The sequence below is a fragment of the Centroberyx affinis genome, unplaced genomic scaffold (assembly GCF_046629955.1).
Source record: "Centroberyx affinis isolate AG114_WGS23_722 - 3 ecotype Tasmania unplaced genomic scaffold, CSIRO-AGI_Caff_v1 ptg002900l_1, whole genome shotgun sequence".
In the NCBI taxonomy this organism is placed as follows: Eukaryota; Metazoa; Chordata; class Actinopteri; order Beryciformes; family Berycidae; genus Centroberyx; species Centroberyx affinis.
Window position 1 is genome coordinate 75,609 of NW_027281025.1, and position 24,275 is coordinate 99,883.

At 44.1% G+C, this 24,275-nt stretch overlaps 1 protein-coding gene across 1 annotated transcript in view; it reads right to left on the reverse strand.

Annotated features, from left to right (window-relative positions):
• LOC139658429 (phosphofurin acidic cluster sorting protein 2-like) overlaps positions 1 to 24,275 on the reverse strand; it is a 48,510-nt gene that overhangs the window by 7,293 nt on the left and 16,942 nt on the right. The window contains exons 2-18 of the mRNA XM_071536559.1: positions 19,185 to 19,272; positions 13,030 to 13,119; positions 12,259 to 12,384; positions 10,580 to 10,742; positions 9,030 to 9,121; positions 8,573 to 8,653; positions 8,143 to 8,202; positions 6,519 to 6,670; positions 6,283 to 6,376; positions 5,224 to 5,307; positions 4,357 to 4,481; positions 3,952 to 4,084; positions 3,742 to 3,846; positions 3,248 to 3,354; positions 1,910 to 2,064; positions 1,673 to 1,783; positions 173 to 275 (exon numbers count right to left, since the gene is read on the reverse strand). Of these exons, the coding sequence (XP_071392660.1) occupies positions 173 to 275; positions 1,673 to 1,783; positions 1,910 to 2,064; positions 3,248 to 3,354; positions 3,742 to 3,846; positions 3,952 to 4,084; positions 4,357 to 4,481; positions 5,224 to 5,307; positions 6,283 to 6,376; positions 6,519 to 6,670; positions 8,143 to 8,202; positions 8,573 to 8,653; positions 9,030 to 9,121; positions 10,580 to 10,742; positions 12,259 to 12,384; positions 13,030 to 13,119; positions 19,185 to 19,272 (1,869 nt within the window). The remainder of the gene's footprint in view (positions 1 to 172; positions 276 to 1,672; positions 1,784 to 1,909; positions 2,065 to 3,247; positions 3,355 to 3,741; positions 3,847 to 3,951; positions 4,085 to 4,356; positions 4,482 to 5,223; positions 5,308 to 6,282; positions 6,377 to 6,518; positions 6,671 to 8,142; positions 8,203 to 8,572; positions 8,654 to 9,029; positions 9,122 to 10,579; positions 10,743 to 12,258; positions 12,385 to 13,029; positions 13,120 to 19,184; positions 19,273 to 24,275) is intronic.

Here is a 24,275-nt window from a genome sequence, read left to right on the forward strand (position 1 = left end):
CTATATTTTAACAAGACACAGAGGAACATTAACATCAGTGCCACAAGTTAGAGACCATTCCAACACAGAGACATGCTTCAAGAGAACAGAAGCACAAACACATACATGCATACACACAGGCACACAAACACACGTGAGAATGCATAAAGTCATATAATCAAAGTTGCTGTACCTCTTCTGTTTGTAGGTGAGCATAGCTTCTGAGATGGGGAACTGGTGGGACACGTTGGCACCCGCCAGATACTGAACAACTCGTCCTGCTACATCTATGTTATCTGCCGGGAACAGAGAGAAACAACGGTAAGCAACCTGATTTTCCTGTGCAGGGTTGGGCATTGTTTGTCCGACTAACAAGATGCAAGCAAATTGATGCAAATGCTAATTCTTACATACAGTAGAGCGCTAGAGGACCGTGTGCGTTAATCATTCACATTCCACTGAATTGTGTGTGTGTGTGTGGGGGGTGTCTGTGTGTTTGAGGTCAACCATAGGACACACAGAATTGTGTGTCAAACACAAGGCCTGTGGGCCACATTCTGCCTGGCGTACATTTCTAGATGTTTTGACATTTTAAGAGGGTGGAAACAGACTGATTTTGGTTGTCAATTCATTTTGGCCCACTGCTTCTCTGCAACTGCATGTACCTCTCCCTCTGAAAGCAAGCACTCAGAGGGTTGAGTGTTGTGCTGACAGGTAACGTCAAAGAAAAAAACATGAATAGGCCATTGAGGAGAGAACCAGTATGTTTTTAATCTAGCCATCTTTCACTTTTCCTTGTGATTTGGTTTTGAGATGATTCAATATGGTATGTGGGACTCTGTCTATGGTGAGTAAAATTTTACCAAGTGAATTAGAAAGTAAGGTTGGGGCGAAGATTGCTAGACTCGTTTTGGCACAACAAGTGAGAACTGAGGAGGTGTGGAGAGAGAGGCTTGAGCATAGACGTTTGTGTGTGCATGCGTGTGTGAGAGCCAACAATTACCCTGCATGTGGGTGTGCAAACTGCATGTGGGTGTCAAGTTAATTGAAACCTAATTAAAATAATGCTTCACTTCTATAAAAATAGTCCTATAATAAGGCAATTACAAAACTGAATGTCTCATTTTCTCCCATTTTGATTAAGCCTATATTTTATTCATTAATTTACTGGCTGCCAGATGGCAAAGAGTAATGAACTGAAGTTTCAAGCTGAAACCACAATTCATACGAATTAAGTTAAAACACACAAGAAAGAAAACAAGGTGTGGGACCTCAGCATAATGTTTGTTTTCCACAATGACATATCCAGCCTGCAATGTCATGTGAAGTTTTCAGTGTAACTGATGCGCTTGTGATGGAGTTCGACAGCCCTTGTGGTAAATGTTTGAATCGGAGCTCTGACAGCGTGGAGGTCTGGGAGTTTGGATGAGCGCTTCCTTCAACATGCAGCTCCGGATGGTTTATAGGGCAGAGGAGCGGTGCGATGACGCGGAGCCATTCGCAAGGGCAAAGCAGGCTGCAGCTGTCTCTTGCAATTGGACCAAATCTCATCTTCCCCATCCATCACCCTCTGACCTGTGCTCTGACCCCCATCTCTTTCTCTTTCATGGTGGGTGAACATTAGATGCACAGACTTGCTTTATAGCTGGACACCAGAGCTGTGCATCACTGAAGAACATGAGCTCGGTCCTACCTGAGGCGGGCCGTTCCGTCCTGCAGAACAGCTCCCTCCATGCAGTGTCCATAAAGATACTGTTGAACCTGCTGTCAAAGGAGGCCACGTACTTGGCCAGGGGATGAGAACCTGTGCATGAATGCAGAACAATAGATTTCCACTAAGTTTAGGTATAAAACAATGCTGGAAATATTTGGCGAGCTAGTCAATAACTGGTACTTGCAGTAAGGTTTGTGCTAAGCCCAGATGCCTTACCTATAGGGATGACCAGGAAGCGTATGTAACTGAGCCAGTCGGGTGTCTTGTTGGCCAGCTGCTCCACAAAAAACCTCAGGATGGTGCTCAGGTAGCTCTGGTCGCCTGCCACCGCCACCTTGATCGTCGGCGGTGTCTGTGCATTGCAGTTACAGCTGCAAGGGTTGTAATAAGGAGATAGGGAATGAGCGAGTGAGAATGAGATGGAAGAGACAGGAAGAGAGAGAGTGTCAGAGAGAGTGTGAGAGAGAAAAGAGAAAATGTGGATGTCTGAGACAAAGGTTTACGCCTCAGCAGGGTTTTTCCTGGCTTAAAATGAGTCTTTGCCAGTACCCCTGTTGTGAGGGCCAGATGATGTCCTATATTAATTTGCATATTAGTGGCACTTGCTGTACCAATTTCGAGGTATCTGCAAGTTTCATCAAGTTAAAGCTAAGACTTTTTACAAGCTTGTAAATGCCAGTTAAAATGAAATATAAGACTGATTTTGTCACTGAAATGAATAGGAAGATGGGGAAAAAAGCAACAACAGATGCCACAACATACTTAAGACCTCTAAAACTGAATTCAAGACTTGAAGGTTGTATTTAACAATATTTAATGACTTTTGAGACCTTCAATTTAGGCAATCAAAGTCAAGACATTTTAAGACTTGCAGACAGCCTGAAATTGTTGCTAAATGCTAAGTAAGGTTGTACTGTAAAAATGAGCATAATATATCTGTGGGGTTTTGATAGGTTTGTTCAATACCAATGACTCAACGTTTTCTTTGCGAGGTGCTGAGATTACTGGCTTTCAAAAACTCACCCTATGCCATTCCATTCCCTATGCAGGAAAAACCCTGCTCAGCTAAAGCAGTGACAGCACTGAGTGAGCGTGTTAACATCAGAGGAGTGTATGGCTCTACATGACATGGCCCCAGCTGGAGTAAACAGGTTGACTGAGGAGCAGGTGTGTAAAGAGTGGAAAACTCGCTGTTCGGCTGGATTAAAGAGAAACAGGCTTGACAGAAGAGGCACAGCAGACTGAGGCAGCCTCGTCTCCCACTGACATGACTTCCTGAGGAGATGGCAGCCGAGTGGATGGATCCGAGAGAGAGAGAGAGAGTGAGGACTGAAAGTCAGTCTCGAACAGGGGAAAAGGGCACATTCTGAGAGAACGGGTTCACAGACAGGGAGCACTTCAGCAGATGTGAGCGACTGCATCCTGGAATTCTCTGGCAGCGGGCCGTGATAAACATACATGTCGAGGCCGCTTTGAGATGATGAGCAAGAAGATGAAAACTTTCCGATGGCTTACGCCTTTCAAACAACGTGTGTGTGTATGTGTGTGACTCACAATCTCTGGATGCGGGTAACGATAGTGTTGAAGGCGGCTTGAACATCAGCAGCAGAGCAGGTGGACACAATGGGCTGGCTCTGATCATGGAGCAACTGCGCTACATACTGCACAGAGACAGACATGAGAGGGACAGGGTGAGAGGCGGGGCTGAGCAGCCGGAGAAAAAGCAGGAAAAACACGCTGCTGGGCTAGACACAGCGTGTAGATCCAACATGTTTATGTTTGTTTTTTTGTATTCTGTCTTTTTGTAATGATGCCAACCAAGCTGACTTTTACATAATTGGCTGACTCCGCTGTCAACTGTAGGAGTTAATAACTTTGCTAATGTTAAGAGGCATGAAGATAGACTGGTAGCATCCCTTGCACGTTCGTTCTACCCAGCAAGAACCCGCATGTCTCATGTGCATCTATGTATGAGGAGCTGAGTGAGAGGGATTTTATGATTGAGGAGTTAGGCATAGGAAAACACACACACACACACACACACACACCTGTCCTTGCCATTCCATGGTGTTGATGAGGATGATGCTCTCCGGTAGGCGTTCGTCAGAGATGAGGATCTGGTTCAACTGGTCATACACAGATTTTCTTGGAACCTTTAGGACCAATCAGAACCAGTGAGTGAGAGGATGACACAGGCCAGTGCATTTCCATCTGACAAAACAAAAGATTACTGGAGAGAAGAGCAGATCTGTCTGCACCTGTGCTATGAGCCGCGACTCGGGGGAGCACTCGCTCTCCATGCTGCTGGTCCTGTCACTCTGGGCCTTGGAGTTCTGTCTGTCCTTCATGGAGGTGCTGCGGGGACGCCGCTGCAGCCTGTTCTCCACTTTACTGAGGAGGAAACAAACCGCAATGGGGCTTAAAATACACGGCAGGAAGAGAGAGGAAGTGAAAGAACTGGACTCAGAGGTTTGAGGAGCATTCAACAAAAACTCTACAGGAAACACCACATCTTCTGAGCAAAAAGATTTTTTAAAAATCCAAAAAACAAGATCGACAAAAATCCACCTTACAATACAGTCTGTAGTCTGTACAATACAGATGCTAGCATAATGAGAGTTATCTTACTATTATGTTTCCAGATGTAGTGTTCAGCAGTGTACCTGGGGGACATGTGGTTCTGGGACTCTGTCTTGCAGAGCTTGCCAACAGTGCCGGCCGGTCGTTCAGTGCTCACATCCCAGCTGCTGCTCACCTCCCCCGGCCCGCCGTCTTCAGTCTCTGTCTCCTAAAGCAAAAGGGGTGAGCAAAGATAACCTAAGAGGGCCGCAGAGGACAATGTTGATGCTTATCATACACCACAGCCACCGTCATGTCCCATTAATCTTCAACAGATTCTTTCTCTGGCTTTTGGTATTCTGTATTCTTTCGGTATTTTGTATGCGGCCAGCGTATCGAGGGCGAGAGTTGAAAGAGGTGAGGCAGGGAGGGAGACAGAGAGGTGCTGGCTTAGTGGATGATTGAGCTGAGCTGTTGAGGCTGGGGGATAATGATGCGAGCCCACTGTGACAGAGGAGATAAAAAAGTCATGGTCTCTCAGCAGGTGGCTGGGGAAACGCTGTTCCTGCAGCTCAGATATTCAGTTTGAACTGGGTTACTGGAGCAGCCTTGCATGCTGGTCAGAGGGGGAGGCAGGGTTAGGAGAGCGAGGTTAGACAGACCCAACAGCATAAAGGCAACAACAAACACAAACACTCCTCTTTCGTTTCCTCATCAGTCAAGATTTAGCCAGCGTGGGGCTGCCTTCTGTGGTCGAGTCATCCATAATGGATGACTGTGCTGTTTGGTTTGCCTGCCCTCGCATTCTCCCTCACTCTTTGCTTTTTCTTGGAAAACAACTGAGACCCATGGGAGGAAAGGACACTGGAGAGAGGGGGGTGTTGGAAGGATGAAAAGAAAAAAGAACGAGAGGGAGAATTCACAGGGGGATACAGTGGAGAAGTAAAAATGCTGCCGTTCCAAAAACATACCCCAACGGTTGTGTCTGTGATGCTGTCATCCTGGTACCTGGCCCCTTGCACTTTACATCTGTCCACAGACAGGAACTCTCCACTCTGCAGGGAAAACACACACTTTAGAATCTTTTAACTATGGGGGGGGGCATGACTTTGGTGAATAAAAGTCGCAAAATTCGACAGCTCCAAATGGGAGTGCTATGCTACATCTGTTCAGGTCCAGATTGACCAATCTTAAGATGTGTAACAGACCAGTTTCACAGAAGCGGCTCCACAAAGTCAAGCTTAGTGACAATGGCAGAGCTGGCAGGTATAAATATCTCCAAGTACAGTGACAGCCTGGACAGGCTTTGAAGCCTGTTCCCTCTCTGGCAACACTGATTTCACTAGAGCAAACTACTGACAAGTGTGTATAAACCCCGAAAGAATGACTGACGCTTAAGTTTATTTGAATAAAAGTGTTTAAGTGCTTCATGTAACTTCTGGTTGAATTTACTTCAATGTTAGATCAAACACTTTCCATTTTTGCCTGCTTGAAATGTTTATGAAGTTGAACTGGAGACATTTATTGAGCAAAATGGTGGGCTATAGCAGTCTGTAATGCTGCAGGCTGTTTTATTACAGGCTAAAATGGATTCCCAGATATTTATAAACAGCCCTCCCTCTCCCATCAGACTCAACATGTCTCTCTCTCTCTCTGCCCTTGTTATTTCCAATAGACCATAAATCTCAGACGAGGAATTCAGGGATCGCTCCATCCAATCTTCTCTCCGGGCCTGTATGTTGTTTTTTTTATGCGTGTGTGTGAATGTGTGTGTGTTGATGGGGATGGAGGGGTCGTTTAGTGTCCCTCCCTACAAATACTGGAGGGCTGTGGGGGTGGATAGAGTAAGGGCTAAGTGGCGCTTGTGCTCAGAATGTCTCGCCTATAGAATCATGGTCCCAGCATGCCTTTGGGAATCCCTAGACTACTATAAAGATAATGGATTGGCAGGCATTTAAACAGGTGCTAAGGGGCAATTCACATGACATTCTTTTACATAAAAAATAAAGAGTGTATGGTCATCAACCTACAGGACATGACAGCTCTCTGTGCTGGCTCTTTTGGCTGTGTAGGCTTCCAATCTCTGTCTGGGAGCTGGAGTGAGACATCCCTTCGAAAAACGGCCTGAAAACGGAAACAAGTATTTGAATTTGAAGGAATGAACAGACGACTGGATGTATGACTTATTTTCAGTCAAACGTAATCGAGTCTACATGGCACGCATCCCCCAGAGAGATGTGAGGTAAGAAGTTAAGTACGGCCATACTTGAGTTTGGGCTTGGGCGTGCTGAGGACGCTCTCGTTGTCCTCCATCTCCGGCCCACTGTCACTCTGGTTGTACACCTCCAGGCTGTCGTATAGCAAGTCCAGATCCTCCTCCACCTCCTGGGTCTGGTCCACGGGGTCGGAGTCCAGGACCTGTCGCGCAAGAGCGAGAAACACGTCATCAACACATCTGTAGACTGTAATAAGGTGTTTGTAATTACAGCCATGGATTAAATATAGAGCGGGGAGTGGCTGCTGCTGTGCATTAGCTAATCACTTACAGGGCTGTGCTAATGGAGCTTAAAGAATGAACGAGATGCATTGATGGCTGTAAAATGAGCGAATCTATGCTATAAATACATCCATGCCTTGGTCCTGAGCTGGCCAATTAAAAGGTAAGTGAGTGCTAGAGGAGAGCCAAGGTGCTGGGCCTTGATCTGCCAGCTGCACGGAGGGGCTGTATATCATAGGAATTGCACACAGGCAGGTTGGTGGACTAATCAGGTGATTAATGCCACTCCATAAGAGCAGGAGCTGGCAGGGAGCAGATAAACACAGTCTGTCCCCTCTCCTCCTCCTGGCCATGTATTTATAGAGCTGTAGCCCTGCACACTGCCCAGCCACAAGGAAGGGATTAGAGACAGGGAACGTGATGAAAGATCATCGGGCCACCTGGAAGCTTCTAGAAACATCCAGCCAAACACAGGTCAGATGACCTACAGGCTCTTGTAAGAAACACTGGGTTAAACCTCTCACATGGGTACATTGGTCCAAACTGAATTAAATATAGAGCTAAAGAGATTACTAAAAAAGGTACTGCAAATCCCCATTCAGTCTGAAGACCTGTATAATTAAAAATAGTCCCAAAGTCCTTATACAACCAAGATATTTGTTGGAGCCACCAGTAGACTGTTTTTGTAGTCATAAACAATACCATAGACAAGTGCTCTAGATATCCCAATTAATCCCATAGATTATGCAGTCGTAGGGTAATTATTATCATTATATAGGCCTAACACAGATCATCTACTAATGGACATCTAGGGTAGTTGCATACAAATGGCTTATGTGCTGCTGATGGCCTGATTACAAGCCATTATGTAGTAAAAACCCATAGAAAACATTTATTCAGGAAGACTTCAGAAAGAGAAAAATAAAAACCACAACCCTGAAATAGGACAAGCGCATGAGCCCCCCATTTATCATTAGATTAAGTGGTAGAGAATGAGGCTGTTAATGGATTCACCATGCAGATCACTGCTAATGGCAATGTATGAATCATACATCCATGAGCACAGAGGTAATGCAGCCTAGCGCCATAATGATGCTTGAATCTCTATTGTGGCCATGATATCTTTGCAGGCATTTCTCCTCCAGTCAGGAACACATTAGCAGTGATGTGGCAATATGCTGTTTAGACAGTCAATACTGAGAAATTCTATTCGCCTGCCCCGGGGGCAATTTAATAACTGATATGTTTCACAGCTGATTTACTGAAAGCTTCATAACAGATTGAGAGTCCAGGCGAGTGCATACATGGAGGGGGCATGAGCAGAGTAAACGTTACCCCCCGAAATTTCGCTACCTCGTTTGCTTTGACAAATGCAGTTTTTTTCACAACTTACCTCATCTGTTACCTTGAACCTCTTGAGCAAGGCCACAAACTTCTGCTTGAAGTTGGGTTGCTGTTCAGAAAAAAGGGACAGAGGAGACATGCAATTTCTATGAAAGAGAACCCCCTGAAAAAGGCAATAACTGTCGTGATTAAACAAGCATGGCAGCTGGGCTCGGGCTTATCAGTTCTCCCAGTAACTGTCCACTGGATTACTCATTCACAGCCACTCTATGTAAAGACCGTTATAATCACTCCAGTGAACACGCTATGTTCATTTACATGCTCGTCCACATCCCCTTAATGGCCCGAACAAATGGAGCACACGGTGTCCTTCCCCTTAAAAGCTTGTATGATGGCAAACACAAGTCTTGAGTTATTTTCACAGTCAATGATTGGCAAGTCTAAACGTCCATGCGGAGGAGGGAGAGGGAGCAGCTCACCCTGGTCATGGAAGTGGTTCGGATCATTTTCCTCCGGGCTTTCTTCGGCTTCCTGACCTCATCGTCTTCATCATAGAGATCCTGAAATGCAGAGAAGGTTTTGGCAGTCTGGATGATTTATGTCTCATAAATATCAATGTACAGGTGCACCTACGTCTCTATCTGCATGCATTCAAGCTGAATATAGAATATATATTCTTATACAAGCTGAATATAAAAATATTTTAAAAAGGACAACCATTTCTGACAAATCATGTGTGGAACCTTAGTCCTGTACTTAACCATGCAACACCACATATGGTGACGTGGGCTGTCTGTTATGTCAGTTTATGTTTCACTGGTATGTGTGCATGTTCATTTACGTGTGCAAGCTATGTGATTTTATTGATTTTATTTAACTGGGTATTCCCATTGAGATGAGTGTGCTGTCTACACCCATGCATATTCTGGCACTGACCTGGCCATGCACTGCGTCATCACTCGCTTCCTGCTCTGACGAGTAGCTGTCATCGTCCTCCTCAGAATAGTTATCCATGTCTGGGGAGCGGTCTGAGGAAGGCAACCCACAAACACACACACACACACTTGTCAAAATACGGGCAAGAACATGTCCAGTATTATATTAGGCAGCACTACATCTCTACAGATTCAAATTGGCAAGTTTCCCACCGAGACATCTCTGTTTTTTTTTAAACCTGGACTGAGAGAGGTCGAGTTTAACTGGTGACCTAAAAAGAGCCGAGCAGAAATCCAGGGTCACTGCCTTATTAAACATCAGTGTTGAAACTCATACAAACTGAAATCTCTGTGGGAATGAAGAATGCCTATAGGAAGTCGTTCCAACTCAAATCAAGCCTCCTAAACTTGAAATGAAATCTAGTCTACTTCTGTAAATGTCATACGTGCATTGTGATCGGTAGGCTAAGACGGTCTACATATATGAGGTTGTTTTTAATTTGTTTAATGTATATTATGTTCTCGGTATATCATCTGATGTGCACTAATGTAATTTTATGTCCTGGGTGAGGCCAAAGACAATTTTCCACCTGTGTGGACAATACAATTCTTTTCTATCCTCTTCTATTCTAATCTATTCTTCGACATTCAAACTGTTCAGTCTAATTAGCAGGCATAATGAACAAAATGCAGTATGTGGTAAAGCAAAAATATATAATTTTCATAGTGCATAATTAAACACTGAATTTGCTTGTCGATACATGCAATGAAAAGCTTATCAAATGCAAATTAGACTGTCAAGCACTTTCTGAAATGCATGTATAATATTTTGATTAAGCTTCAACTACATTTCAGTTGTTGAAACATTTTACTGTTAAGCAGATTTCACTGGTTTGAATGACCATTCCTAAGGGGTTTGGATTTAAGAGACTTTCCTGCACATTTGACTGCATATGACAGATCAGGTGATAAAAGTGCTTTGTTCTGGACAGCTAATTCAGACTTCCTTTTCACTGTGAAACATCCTGTTCTATGTTCCTGGATGGGATGGATGTTATTAAGGATCACTGCAGAGAGGAGAAAGATAAACATCTTCCTTTCCCTCTGAGTGACACTAGTTTAATACTTGGTGCATGAGCTCATCTGTTATGTTTGAGCAGCCTCCTTAATAACAACCAGAACAGGGAGGGATCAACTTCGCGGGATGAAGGCGTGGAGTCCATCCGATCAAGGCCCAACATTTCCCCTCTCCAGAATTAGAGCAGTGTAAGGCAATAGCCCCTACATCTGTTCAACTCTCAAATCAACATTACAACCATAGCTGAAGAGAATAACATACCCTTGGCCATAGGTTGGCCTGGGATTAATAGAGTATATTCTGTCCTTGGTTGGGAAATAGGAGCCATGCGAAAGGAGGGAAGAGAGAGGCCAGGGCAGGGAGTGCTAGCTCTAGGATGGAGGCTGAAATTACAGACAGGATTTGGCCGGGCAGCGTGGGTACAAGCCTGTCTAACAGACCCAAGTAGGGGGTGGGGAGCTGGCTGTGCCCACCTGAGGTTTTGGCCTTGCGTCCAGCTTGGCCGCTACCGTCCTCGTGGTCGATGGGCTGGCTGGACAGAGAGTACACGCTGATCTCCGCCACACGCACTGGCGCCTCCTTCACGTTGCTATGGAGACCCAGAATCTGTCCTCCGTCTGTCGGGTGTTGCATCACCTGGACACAGGAAGCAACAACATTATGGCTGGTCGTAGATTCAGGGGATATATATCCACAGAAATCAAGACTAAAAATATTTATACAATCGTAGGAAACTGCAGTTTTACACTATCCTTCCCTTGTAATGTTCTTGACAACATTATCTTTTCTGGAATGAATACAACTGTGCATGACTTGATATATGGATTACATCTGCCTCAATATCAAATCCATTTCAGCTGAGATGTCTTTGCGTCCCTTACAATTCCTGTGTCTATCAGTCACTCAGGAGAGCCATGCTGAAGCTGAATGGAACAAATGGAACTTCTATAAACAGACCGGCAGGATGGGAGAATTGTATCTCTCTTCACAGATATAGATCCAACAGAGATTGAGACGGCTTTTATTACACTGTTTTATGCTTGCAGAGATTTGCCAACTTGAACTGATTACAAGTTGACAGTTATGCGGGCTCTAAATAAATCTTCACAAGCACAGTACTGCTTTTCCATTCTGAATGTCTTCATCATGATCCAAGCCAATTTGCTCATATCATCAAGTCAAACAGCATAACATAGTTTGCATAAATTGTTTGAATCAGTTGAGAAGGGATGAGCTCTCATTTTTTAGCACTGTCCAGGGGGTAGTTTCAATATTTTGCTTGATAAAGTGCTGTTGGGGGAGTAGGGCTAATTTTGCTCAAACACTGGCAGGGGGGCACTTGAGGACTCCATCCAAAGCCCAATAACTGACTTCTTCCTACATAATGCCCTGACAGATTCAAAATGAGGGCACATGAGAGTTTACTCTACAGCTGATGACAACATAATTACCCAATGGGATACAATAATGGCCAATCTGGCTTCATTCATAGAAGTCTGTGGGTTGTTCGCTGCAGCAAACACAGCGGATGAGTGGTATTTTAAAATATAATAGTGCATTACTCTTATTTTCAGATGTCAATCAATTCCTGCCATGGCACTATTGTTGGAAAACAGGTTTGGCTAGACACCCATGTACAATGCATCTGATGCTGTAATTAGTATGGTATCAATGTTATCTGCGCTTGTCCCTTTCAAATAAACCAAGAACATTAAGTAAGGCTCAGTAATTATCAACTGTTGCACATGCATATCCACGTATGGACATCACACAAACATTCACACTGGGTAATATAACAGGCCACAGTCCATTACTTCTGCCCAGCATGGCTGAATACACTGTTGTTTCAGAAAAGTGCATATGAAACCAGCTCCAGATGGCCCATCATCTCACACAGCAGTATGTGTGATGAGCATGAATCATCTAAAATGACGTGTGACACAGGAGGCCTTCTCTCTGGCAAGACATGGCACATAGACACTAATAACCATGTCAATCACTGTCAAGAGACAGAATGCAATCACATGCTCAGAGCAAAATTATTTGTTTCTCACAAGAAATTAAATGGCAGACAAGGCGTCATGGAATGAAATAATAAAAGGAGGCATATGGTAATTTAAAATAATGTCCCCACAAAAGGGCTATATGGTACCTCAGCCATATTGATAACTCCCACAGCCAAAGTCTTGTAGCCCAGGATGGTTCGGTTCTTGTAGCGTTTCCTCCTCTGCAACATAATCTGGAGTCTGTTGGCGTCCCTCTTCAGAAAATGGGGGTACTAACAATAAAACAAAAACTCAGATAAACAAAACCGAATGTAAGCCACATTACATATTCATTAGCCTTTAGATGAGAACCGACATCTACACAGTAGACTCATTTCAACACACTCAATTTGTTTTGCTGGCAGCAAGGAAACTAACACTGAAGGAGGGCTGTATTTTCCAAAGCTATCAGAGGGTTGAATGAGGGCAGGTTGAATGAAACATCTTGCAGAAATTAAAAAAGAAATCTTGAGCCCAAATACAGAATTTATTTAGCCATTTGAATATTAGTTTGAATTAGCTTGATTCTTGAAGAATTCGTTTTGTACACGTAAGATGAGCTTTTGGCAACCTTCATAATCCATTTTATATGAAATTATAGGTTAATTTTGCCCTATGTTTACAAACATAACCCATGTAAACAAAACACGTACAGCTTCAAATGTAAACCTACAGTCACATAGTCATTGCTTGTAGCAAATGTTCAGTCAATTTCTGGATGAAAAATTGTCTTCAATCTAGTAAATCACAGAATAAATGATGGCAGTAGTGTGACAATAGCATTTCAATAAGGGGGCACCAATATGGATAGCTTTAACACAATTATGCCTGTCAATAACAATGCGAGATTTCACAGTATAATGACTGAGTGCATTTACCTGTAGTGAGAATGTAAGCTCCAGATCTGTCTCCATCAGGCCGCTGGGTGGGAGGACGTACTCATTTGATCTCAGAAGACGCTTGGATCCCTGGAAGACAAAGGCAAAGTTTCAAGTACCCTTATGAATTTATTTTTACATATCTGTACAAATGTTTACATATAGCATTTATAAATGCTATGTGGTTCTTTTTCTAGGCGAATTTCACATGTAGGCATTAGTGAAAAATCATTCAGGCACCTTAAAAAGGTGCAATAAGCAAGATTTTTTCCTGCCCCATAGCACAAAAAGATCATAATATATCTGTGGGAGCTAGGGCTGTTGATCAATACCAATGACTCAACAATTACTTCCCCAGGCGTGGAGATTTCTGGCTTTTAAAACTCACTTCCGTCCCACACTCGCTGTTTTGGAACACAAAATCCCCCCAAATCCCACATCTCAAATTGCTTCTCATTGTTGCTTTTTTTAGGTTTCATCTACCCAGGGAACGGTGACAGAGCATGCATGCTCATTTCCAGTACCACCCCGCTTCGCATTCACACATTTACACAGATTCACACCTTGGAGCAGCCCAGTACAAACAGTCTACTGAACAATGTCTACTGAACAGCACCACTGGAGCATGTGGGAGTTAAAGTGCCTTGCTCAAGGGCTCATCAACGGTTATTGCTAAGGCAGGAAGGAAAGGAGAGAGGGGGGATTGTTTCTTATTCCCCACCCAGATTTTCCGAGCCGATGTGAGGATTCAAACCAATGACCTCCTGGTCACAAGCCTGCTTCTCTAACCTCCAGGCTACTGCTGCACTAAGCATTTTAAAAAATCTCTGGCTAGGGTTCTTGATCATATAGGACAAAGATTTTAATGTGATAGTTAGATAACTGTCTAGGCTTTGGCCTGAGAGTGGTGTATGGTCCAGGTGAAAGTATGGCTGTAACCTGGAAAAAAAATGTTTGGCCCCTGGAAAAAAAACAGCAATATACATTCATTGAGGCTGGCTTCAACAACGTCTCATAAGAAAAACGGAACTGTCAACTTTTTTCAAAACACACAAAGGACTTTGAGTTTGACCGTTAGCTGCTACAATGTTGCATGTTGTTGCCAAAGATCTCTGGTAGAAAGTAACGGCCAAGTGTCTTAAGCTGCTGCTCAGGATCAAATTTAGCTTCATTATCTAACGCTTGGTGTTCTGGCCACAAGTGAGAAAGACTCATCACCAAAGCACATGCTGGTGCTGGCATGAACCTGGTGTGGCAAAATAGCACAGGGATTTAAATCCCATGGGTTATGTCAGTCTCTTCAAACTAGCGCCCAGTGTGTCCTGGAGGAACCATCGCTCAGTCCTAAAACACAACTCATCATCTCAGCACATTTCCCTTGGGCGCCTCTGGATTAAGTTCTGTCATGTACCTCGTCGGGGTATAGTTCAAACTCTTTAACCAAACGGCTTTTTCCTGCCTCTTATCATGATCTTGAAACAAGTAAGAAGAATGTGAACATGAGTAACAGCTTGTCAAGTCTCGGGTTCCCCATTTTGGGAAGGTGTCAAGCTCTGACTGGAGAAGGCATGCATCTGTTGTGCAATATTTGGCAACTCATAGATTGCTGTACAAATTTGTACTGCTCAAAGGTTAGTTCAGGTATCTACTCTACTACCAATTGCATAAAATAAGATTTGGTGAGCACCGTGGGGCAGGTAGGATATCCTGTATCCAACTTAATACCCTGGGGAGAAACCCATTAATAGTCTGATCCAGTGGGTACGACATTAGATCCTAATGCCATCAGCTTGACTGGCAGCACAGAGAGCTGCTGAATCATGTAACAGATACCAAATGAAATGGTCGGGCATGTGCTGAGGAATCATTACAGGATACCAGAGGGGGGGTTGTCCTTATTCAACTATGCAGTGGTGCTAGCTACAATAGGTCAATGCAAGAATAAAATAAACATGATGAATTTAAAACACCTGTTGTATATAAATACAAACCCAATGACAAAGACACAAAACATAGGAGCAATGCTTAAAAAGCTGCAAACTCTCATGTGCCCTTATTTTTTTTCACCATTAAGTAGCTTGTTTCACTCAGTTTTTTAATCAGACGTGGTCTTTTTCAGTCTATTCACACCTACCAACGCAACATGGATAGATGATGGAGAGAACAGGGTGAGGAAAAGCCACAGTGACACACACTGTGGAAGACAATAAGACCCACAAACATCCAGGACAATAGGAAGCTGTCATCAGTGGCTCTCTCCTAATGAGCCGCAGAGGGGAAGAGGAGGAGAGTCACAGCCCACAGAGCTGGCACACGTACCCACACTTCAATTAACTAACTCCCTCAGATCAATCGGGCATGTATAAATAGCAGAGCTGGAGCAAAAAAAATACAAGACTGCATGTAGCTGGATGTGTCAGGCAAAACAGAAAAGACACCCCACAAATCCATTTTCCTCTCGAGCTGAAAGTGGATGCTCTTATACAAGTAAGCTTACTTTAAAATATCCTCCAAATCCCACTGTTTACTTTGAAAAATGGCGATAGTACATATGACCAGATGCACAATATTTGACCGAATTGAATGATATGTTATAAATATGCAACAGGTGACATTTGCCTCATGACACTTAATTGAATTCATCCATTCCTCATACAGTCCCCAACCTTGCATGTGGTTGAAAACTTCAAAATCTCACCAGTCAACAAGTTTTTGAAACAATACGAGCTAGAGATAATGTTTTCATTTTACTACCTCAGGAAAGGAAAATGTTGGTGATCATTTCCTGCAATGCCAATAGTTTTAAAAACAGATGAGACTTTTTTTATTGAACTTCAAAGAACAGCAACAAAGCTTTGAAGAACTGAAGGGGGCATGGGAATAAAGAATCTTAAGCTTTGCTAAGCCTTGCTATGCATTCAGTAGTAGAGGGTTTCTTTCTATCTGGCATTATGGCTCAACATGCTACAGAGATGGAACATGTTGGCAGAGCCTTGACAGTATCCACAGCAGTTGTTTTGCATTACACAGAAAAAAAGAGAGAGGGTAAATCTCTGTGTCTGAGGCTGACCTTGTCACTAACTTGAGCGCCACAAAGAGAAGCCTTGTATGCACTACTTTCTCAAGCTCAGTAGCTGGTACAATGAATCAAGGCACAAAAGCCAAGCACTCTCAAACTGCCTGACATGCATTAACAATACAGCGCCTTGGCAAGGAAAGCTTGTACTGAATGTCCTGCGGCCCCCCTCTCTCTCGCCCTCTGTGCACCGCTACAAGCTTCTCCACTGTCTTTCTGGGGCCAGATGGGGGGACGTAACAACCCCTCTCTTCTACCAAGCTCAAAATGCCTGTGGGAACAAGCCTGGCTAAAACTCCAACTCTACACTATCACCCTCAAGGTAACTATTTTAAGGATCTAAAATTCTCTAAAATGGGGTCCACTTTTTGCAGCTTAGACGGGAAGTGATTCAGGGTCAGGACTGCAGCTCCATGTGCAACTGTATTAAAGTAGATTTGGAAGGCATGCTGGGGCTTCTGCTTTCACCCAACACACACTGACACAGACTCTCTCTCATACACACACACACACACACATAATTGGATCATATCTGAGAGTGCTGCACATGGAAGTGCTTTGGACAGTGGCTAGAGCTGAAAGGAGGATTGCACGCCTTTCCGAACATAATCGAGCTCACGACGACGTCTCGCCACAACCTCAGGCAACCGCACAGAGAAATGACTGATTCCATAATCCTGTAGTGCGCATGTAGCACCAGGCCGCTCTGTCGCAACCCAACATGTGGAAAATGTAGGAGAGGTTTGTGTGAGGACCCCCTGGTGACCCGGCGGTCTCCAGGGTGAGAGAGCTCCCCGGGGAACACAGAGCCTCCTGGAGACCGAGCTGCTATCTCATCGTCCCTAATGTTGAGGGTTGGGAGACTGTCCAAAAGGTTAGTGGGTACGCATCCCAGGGGGTGACGGTGCATGCGGGCCACTTAACCTGATGAGCCTCGGAGACAGAAAGAGACGGTGTATGCCGAACAGAGAACTGATGACATGCGGTAATGAGGCTTTGTCATTCACCGTCCAAAAACAAAAACCCCCGTCCCTGCTCTGTCATCTTCTCCGACTCTCTCTTTTATCTCTCCAGCGTCTCCGTTCTCCCCAGCCAAACCTGCTGGAAATTGGATTTAATGCTCCAGTTCCGGAGCCGCGGCGAACAGAGCTTGCTCGGCTGTCCTCCGGGCGGCTCAGCAGAAATGGAGAGATTTCACGCTCTGGAGACAACGCAGCTCATGGATAAAGCCACACTTGGTTGCTTGCTTTCTCCTCTCCGGAACGACAGTAAGGGGGAAATGATTTGTTTTTCTTTAAATAGAATGACCTGGTACTGCATACAATTTCAATTAAAGTTCATAATGAAGGGGAGAACATTGAGAGCGCTACGGAAAAAATTGTCAATTACTGACCAAGGGAATAAAAATGGTGGCTTCCTGATGAGATTTGGTTCCCCTGTCTACAGTGTTATGTTCACCCAGTTGTTATTCCACTTCTGAAATGCTAAGAATGGATGTTTAGATAGCTTGGACCGTTGGATGGAGGCAGCCATCTTTATGCATCTGCCCCATTAGGCAGCAGGGAAAAAAGAAGGATGTATTACATTAGATTAAGATATATATAATGGGAGGCTTGCTTTGCCACAGAAGGTGAGCCTTTTGGATCTGACTGCACATTCCAGCCATGGTGATAATTCACAAGGAGCACAGTTAGCCAGGCTTTATTAAAAAATGGTGACTATGCTGACTCATGGTAACCAGGGAGTCATATTTCTTGCTTTCTCATGTTTCATTCTTACATATGCAACTATAAAAAAAACACCACTGCAGTAGAATGGCCTTGTGGGTTTTACAGCTATAGCAATTCTCTATTTCCTATTCTTCTTTCCTATACTGCTGGGAATCATCATATTCCCTGTTGGTATAAGCACATCCTCAGTGCGCAGATAAAGCCAGCATGTCGGGCACACACTGTGTCATTCAGACATGGCGCAGGTGGCACATTCCTACTTAGAGGTCGACTGAGGGGAGAGCAGAAAGATTTGGAAGGCTTTAAATTCACATGATTCACACGACCCTGGGCCAGAAAACCCTTTTTCTGGCCCAGAGACAAAGGGGTCAGGTGGATGTCAATAAAGCATCTGCAAAATAGGAAATCTAACGTGGAAACAGATACCAGACAGAGACCAGATATTAGATTTTTCCCTGTTGTGTGGGCAATATAAAAGCTTTTGTTCTTGTGTTCTACCAGTACAGTGCTGAATCACTCAGGTAAGAGTTGTGGAAAAAGCTGGCTCCCTCCCCTAAGCTCGCTATGAGGTGAGTCTAATTCTCAAATTCTCCTCTACTTGGGTTTCCTGGACAACTGCAGTGAACAAAGTTTGAATGACTTTCTCCTGGGGAAATTATTTCCACATGGCCACCTTAGGGCACTGCGTGTGCATGTGAGTGTGTGTGTACACTTAAGGTGTACCCACTGCCCTTAGTTCTTTCCCAAAATCAACTGTTTTCGGAGGCAGTGGACCATCATACTCACAACCACTACTAGGCTTACCGCTGAGTCTGTGTTTTAAAACCGTGAAGCCTGGCTGCACACTAAAGACAGAGTGTTCCAACAGTCATTTGTAAGACAGTGTGCCGGCACGGCTCAGTCTAGGTAAAGCCAAGATGTTCCGGTGAGGTAGGGTGCAGTAGGATCCTCACCTATCTTTAGCGGGACACAGGAAAGGGCTAGGCAACATGTGTTAAGACTGTGCACCCGTAGTCACAAAAATGCATTAGCAATCAATGAAAGATGCAAAATCCTTCTTAAGGTACTAACGCCCCTGCTTAGAGTGGTAATGCTAGTCTGCCTTTTAAAGCACCTGAGTGGATGTGACTCACCAGAGCATCCTGTGCAGCTAAGGAGGAGGGTTTTTATCAATCGGCAGGATTAGTGGCATGTCTTATCACCGACTAGCCTTTGTGACTTATGTTCAACAGGGTGCAGCCTTGGCAAAGATTTGAGAAACAATGAGCCACAGGCAGACTCCAGGCTGTGACACACTGCTATCAAACGTGTTGCAATCAAACATGTTCCCGTATATATAACTCACCCACCTGTATCTTAACAGCTATAGACAGGGAGTTCAGTTCTTTATCCAGTTCTTTGAGGACAATCAGCTTTTTCAGTGTGAGACTGCAGAGCCTGTGTGAGAGAGAGAGGGAACAAGAGAGGGGGAGAGAAAAAAGAGAGAGTGAGAAAGAAACAGGTTAGTGGCATGACTAACACTCCATGAGCACACCTTCATGATGCATTGTATCATGGAGTATGACTGACATTTCTTAAACTTAAGACAAAACGACACAGACTGTTGCCACATTTAATTTCCACTTGTGTCTTTATTCTTCCATTATTCCGCAGGTGTGACAGTAACAGTGGGCCACATCCAAGATTCATCAATGATTGCCAAGTAGGAAAGTGAGCGAGCAATCAAGAGAACAATCAAATGATATTCTGTGCAGCATAAAAAGGAGTCTGGTGTCCCTCATCTTCAAATAAAAGTCACTGAATCAGGATCCTTTGATTTCTTATCGCCAGCTTTATGGGTGAATTCCTCATGAACGTTGACAGCACAGATGCTTCGACAAGCCATAGTGCAACAAAATGTCTTCAGTCAGCCCTGTTTCTGCATGCTGCTACAAATTAAATTGTTGAGCACAGAGGTTTAAGTGATTCATTGCCATCTGTTCGCTATTAAATAAAACAAGTAAGAACCACATACCTCCCCTTCTAAAATGAAATCAATTTTTGATGGGCACACTGGGCCTTATAATACTAGAGATATCCTTTAGCCAGAGCTACCACGCTAGGAAATTATGAAGCAGACCATCTGAGCACTTTTGGATGAAGAATGGGTGGGGGGCAAAAAAGGCGTACAGTGCTCATTCTCACAGCAAGAAAAGATATTTAATCAGAAAAACACATGTAGGTCAGAAGGTCCCAGCGGACACCTCTGCAGGTCAAGCATAGCTGACACAACAGAGAGACAGATACAAAAACACAGAGAAACCAAAAAGAGTTAAAACAGACAAGCCTGTGTCCAACATGTCTCTTTCGTGGGTCTACAATCACTTGTGACCTTTAAAAATCCAGAAAGTTCACTGCCTCTTCAGCCCCACCCACCCAAACTCCATCAAAAAACTTGCCTCTACAGCAAGACACTCCACAAGAAGTCAACAACCTCCCAGCGCCAAGTTTGCCGAACTTCCTCCTGACCCACTTTTCCACCAGTCCCATTGCATTAAATAGTGATCACTCTCAGCCACAGTCCAAGGGGAAGCAGAAAGGGGGGGGGGCTAAGTGACAAAGCAAACAAACAGCTATCCGCTCACCCACTTTCCTTGAGAGAGCCACTCTGCAACACTCACTCGCTCATTCACTTCACCCAGGCACTCCCCTCTGTTGTACAGAGTTGTGCAAGCACGATTCATAAAGCCTCATCAGGTTCAAGCACTGATAACATGGTAAACATGGTGAAGAAGACAACATCAATTTGGTCTGTTCAGATTGAACACTGTGGAGTATATATGGGACAGACTGAGGACAAAAAATATTTCCTTTAAAAAGACCCAATTTGCAATTGCAGTATGGCACATCACATACTGTCTCTACACTACTGGCTTTTTTTTTTTTTTTTTTAAGATTTTTGTTTTTTTACTTGGAAAATTATTGTCTGAGGTTTGGACACAATCGATGACAATATGTAACAGCTACAAATTGAGTGTTATATGCATTTTGAGGTTGTAAAAGCTGTGTTGACATTTGTACTGTTTCTCGCACTGGAGTAAAACCGGCCTGTACTATGACTTTTGCAGGGTTTAACAGTCCCAAAAAGCTTAGACGGCATTCCGCTACATTTTACAGGGAGGTGATGGAGGTGATGGGGCATCTGTGTGTGAATCGCCAGGTTTAGCTCTTTTGAAAATGTATGAAGTCCTCTTGGTTGGACGATTACCTAAGTTACCTCATGCGCATAAAAAAAACACACAAAAATACCCCAAATGTGAATCTATTTGAGGCTAGAGTAATTAAATGTTAAACCTTGTAGGTAGCGCGCAGATCCAGCATGGCTTATGGTGAGGATGAGTCACCAGCCAGCCACAGCTCTCCGTCAGGGGGAGGGGTGGGGGGGGGGAGGGGCGGGAGTGAGAGAGTGAGAGAGAGTGAGAGAGAGGGCAGGGCTGATGGTTTAACAACATCTCTATCCTGTCCTAGCTCTCTCTCTCACTCTCTCTCTCTCTCTATCTCTCTCAGTGGACTGGGATTCAGATGTAATTAAAAAGGCTGCAGGCGCTGAAGGGGTTACCTAGGGAACCGGGGATTTTTTATTATTAGACAGAGGTGTTATCTCCACTCCTGCCTGCCACTGTGTCGCGCTGTAAGTGAAACTCGTTGCCATCTGTTTTGGGCCTGGTGCCAGTCTGTCCCTGTGCCCCTGCCCAGCGCCGGTTCACTGTGCCACCCAAACAGTGACGCTGGTGACAGACCAGGTGTCGCGCACGAGCACTAATCATTGTGCTAAAATATCTGGCAGCGGCACTGCACTAGGTCAAGGATAATGCAACTGGCTTTAGAGAGGAACTGCAGCATGGATACTCCCAAGTGTGTGTGTGTGTGTGTGGCTGCAGGAGGGGAAAGGGAGCTGTTATTTGTGGTGTGGTCTCCCCTTGACTCACCAAACACCAGCGCACATACTTGAGATCAAAATGGGGTTTGCAGCAACCCCCTAAAAGATGCATTAATCCTCCTTTTTGGCTTGTCATTCCCACATTCCCAGAAAAAGCCTGGGGCGGGATCACAGCACGCCTCTCTTTGCCAAACGGGACCGACACAAAACACAGTGTTATCAACCCATAGAGAAGACCGGGTGGGTGGAGGATCCATACACCAGTCTCGAGTTCAATATTTCTGTGAACGGGCGGTGGAAAAGCGAAGATAAGTCATAATATGTTTTCAGTCTGTTTCCCAGTTGATAAGAGCCCATGGGGGAAATCCCTCTTTCAGTCTCAGTGCTTGCGCTGGTTAAGCCAACACAGTGCTTGCCAAGTTCCGCTGGTTGGGTCATTATTGTTATAGCCCGAGTTTATTGATCCTCACTGTTGTTTACGTTTTGAGTCAATTTGTGTTTTGCAAACGCTCCTCTCTCCTCCTGACTTTCTCTCAACCTGTCTCCTTCTCTTCCTGGGTGAGACAGCTGTGGGTGGGATGATAATTCTTATTCTTAGGTGAAATTGTTGCAAGGGCAGAGGATACACCAACTAAGGCCAAGCAGGATAGAGAATCCTCCTATAGGCTAGTTATAGGAAATCTAAACTGACCGACAGTAGCCTAATGTCTTGTCAAAAATCAACAGCTATTGACCGCTTTGATGGACGGTGCTGCCCAGTAGGTGCCTGAGCACCCTAAAGCTAATAGGTTTAGCCTACATGGCATCACTCACAGCAGCACGAGCAGTGCTGCTCAATCTAAGTCCATTAGTGCGTCCAGGTCACTCACTGTGCCGTCACTAACTGTTGACTCATTGGCCTCTAAAGTAAAGCAAGGGCATTAGTTTACAAGGCCATTTTCCCCTTTTAGAATTATATAGACTGCTCTCAGTGACATGCCAGTATTACCAAGGAAATGAAAAGTATGGTGTTGGTAAATTTACATTCTTCTTGTGTGAAGCTTGAGGGAAAAAGCTTAGACAGGCGGGCTCATCTATATCGAGTAGAACAAAAAGCATCCAAAGCTCTGCTGTTAAACTGACAAACATGAGCAGCTCTCAACCACAGCCAGTGTATTCCACACAGCAAAGAGCCATGATAACATAATCCCCAACACTGTGGAGGCTTGCTTATCACCCGACCTACACTGCATTATTATGGGCTAATCTAAGCATTACAGACAGGCAGGTTAATAAATTATCAAACGCAAAGGGAAGAAGAAATCAAAATAAACTCATCAGGACTTCAATGCACTCATTAGATAGGGGGGAGGCAGGAAACGGTGCACATCAATGCCATTTTCCCCCTCGCTTCACTCACGCTCTTGTTATCCTCAATCAAGCCCATTTTCTCTCCATTTGACAGAAGATAGTTTCCACTAACATTTGTCCCTATATGTCCTGATTCATAGCAGCTTCACAGACTAAAGGGAGAGGGAAAGGGTCTGAATAAAGATATATAGCGATTATTGCTCATCCTCTAGAGACCGTAGGTTTTCTCCATGCCTAATTCAAACTGTCTGACCCAGTCTCCTTCCCTCTGTCTAATTGGCCGGCAATGAGGCTGAGGCTGAAAGCAACATCAGTCATCTCTACACCTCATTGTCCTCTGATGCGTCACACAGGGGTTTTGTCCAGTGTATGACCCCATTTCAATTAGCAGGCAATTAGACACAAGGTGAAAAGAAAGTGCACCTAGGCCTCTTTTCATGACTGTCCTCTGCCGCTCTTTTTTCACACCAATTTTATCCTGGAGTCAAAAGCACAGAAAGTGAAGAAAAAAAAAAAATTAGCCATATAAGCCTCATGATATTAAAACAGTACTTTTACCACTCCTCTGTTGCTGGCTTCATCGGTTATCACAAAAAGTTCAGACACTCATACCTGTATGACTCCTGTCTAATTTGATCAGACCTTCAAAATGGCATATTATACATGGATAAAATGAGTCCACTGTAGTTTACTGGATGTTATTTGTCCAGTGGTAGAAAACTGGCTTAGTCGACACAACTTGAATTTCCCTATTAAATGGTTAACTATGAAACATTGACATAATTGTTCAATTGAAGTACTAAAATAAACAATTCCCTCTCTAAACAATAAACAACCACATGCCAGTGACTATGCATCCAGAGCTAAGATCAAAACATTTAACCATGACAGATCTGCACTCCTTCAATTGAATACATAGTTTTCTGATGCTTTTGTGTGTTCAATTTCTGAGGATAATATGTGATGTCAAGAAAAATCTTTAAATTACATTTTTTTTGAAGACCAGAACAGAATCTACTTCTAAACAGAGATATCTGACGGCCATTTGATAACAATATCCTATATCCATTGTCTCAAGTTAAAAATTCAGTGGACAGAACTTGAACAGGCATGAAACTAGGAAGCCAAGTTGAGTGCCAGGTATACTATTCACACGGCCTCTACATGTTTA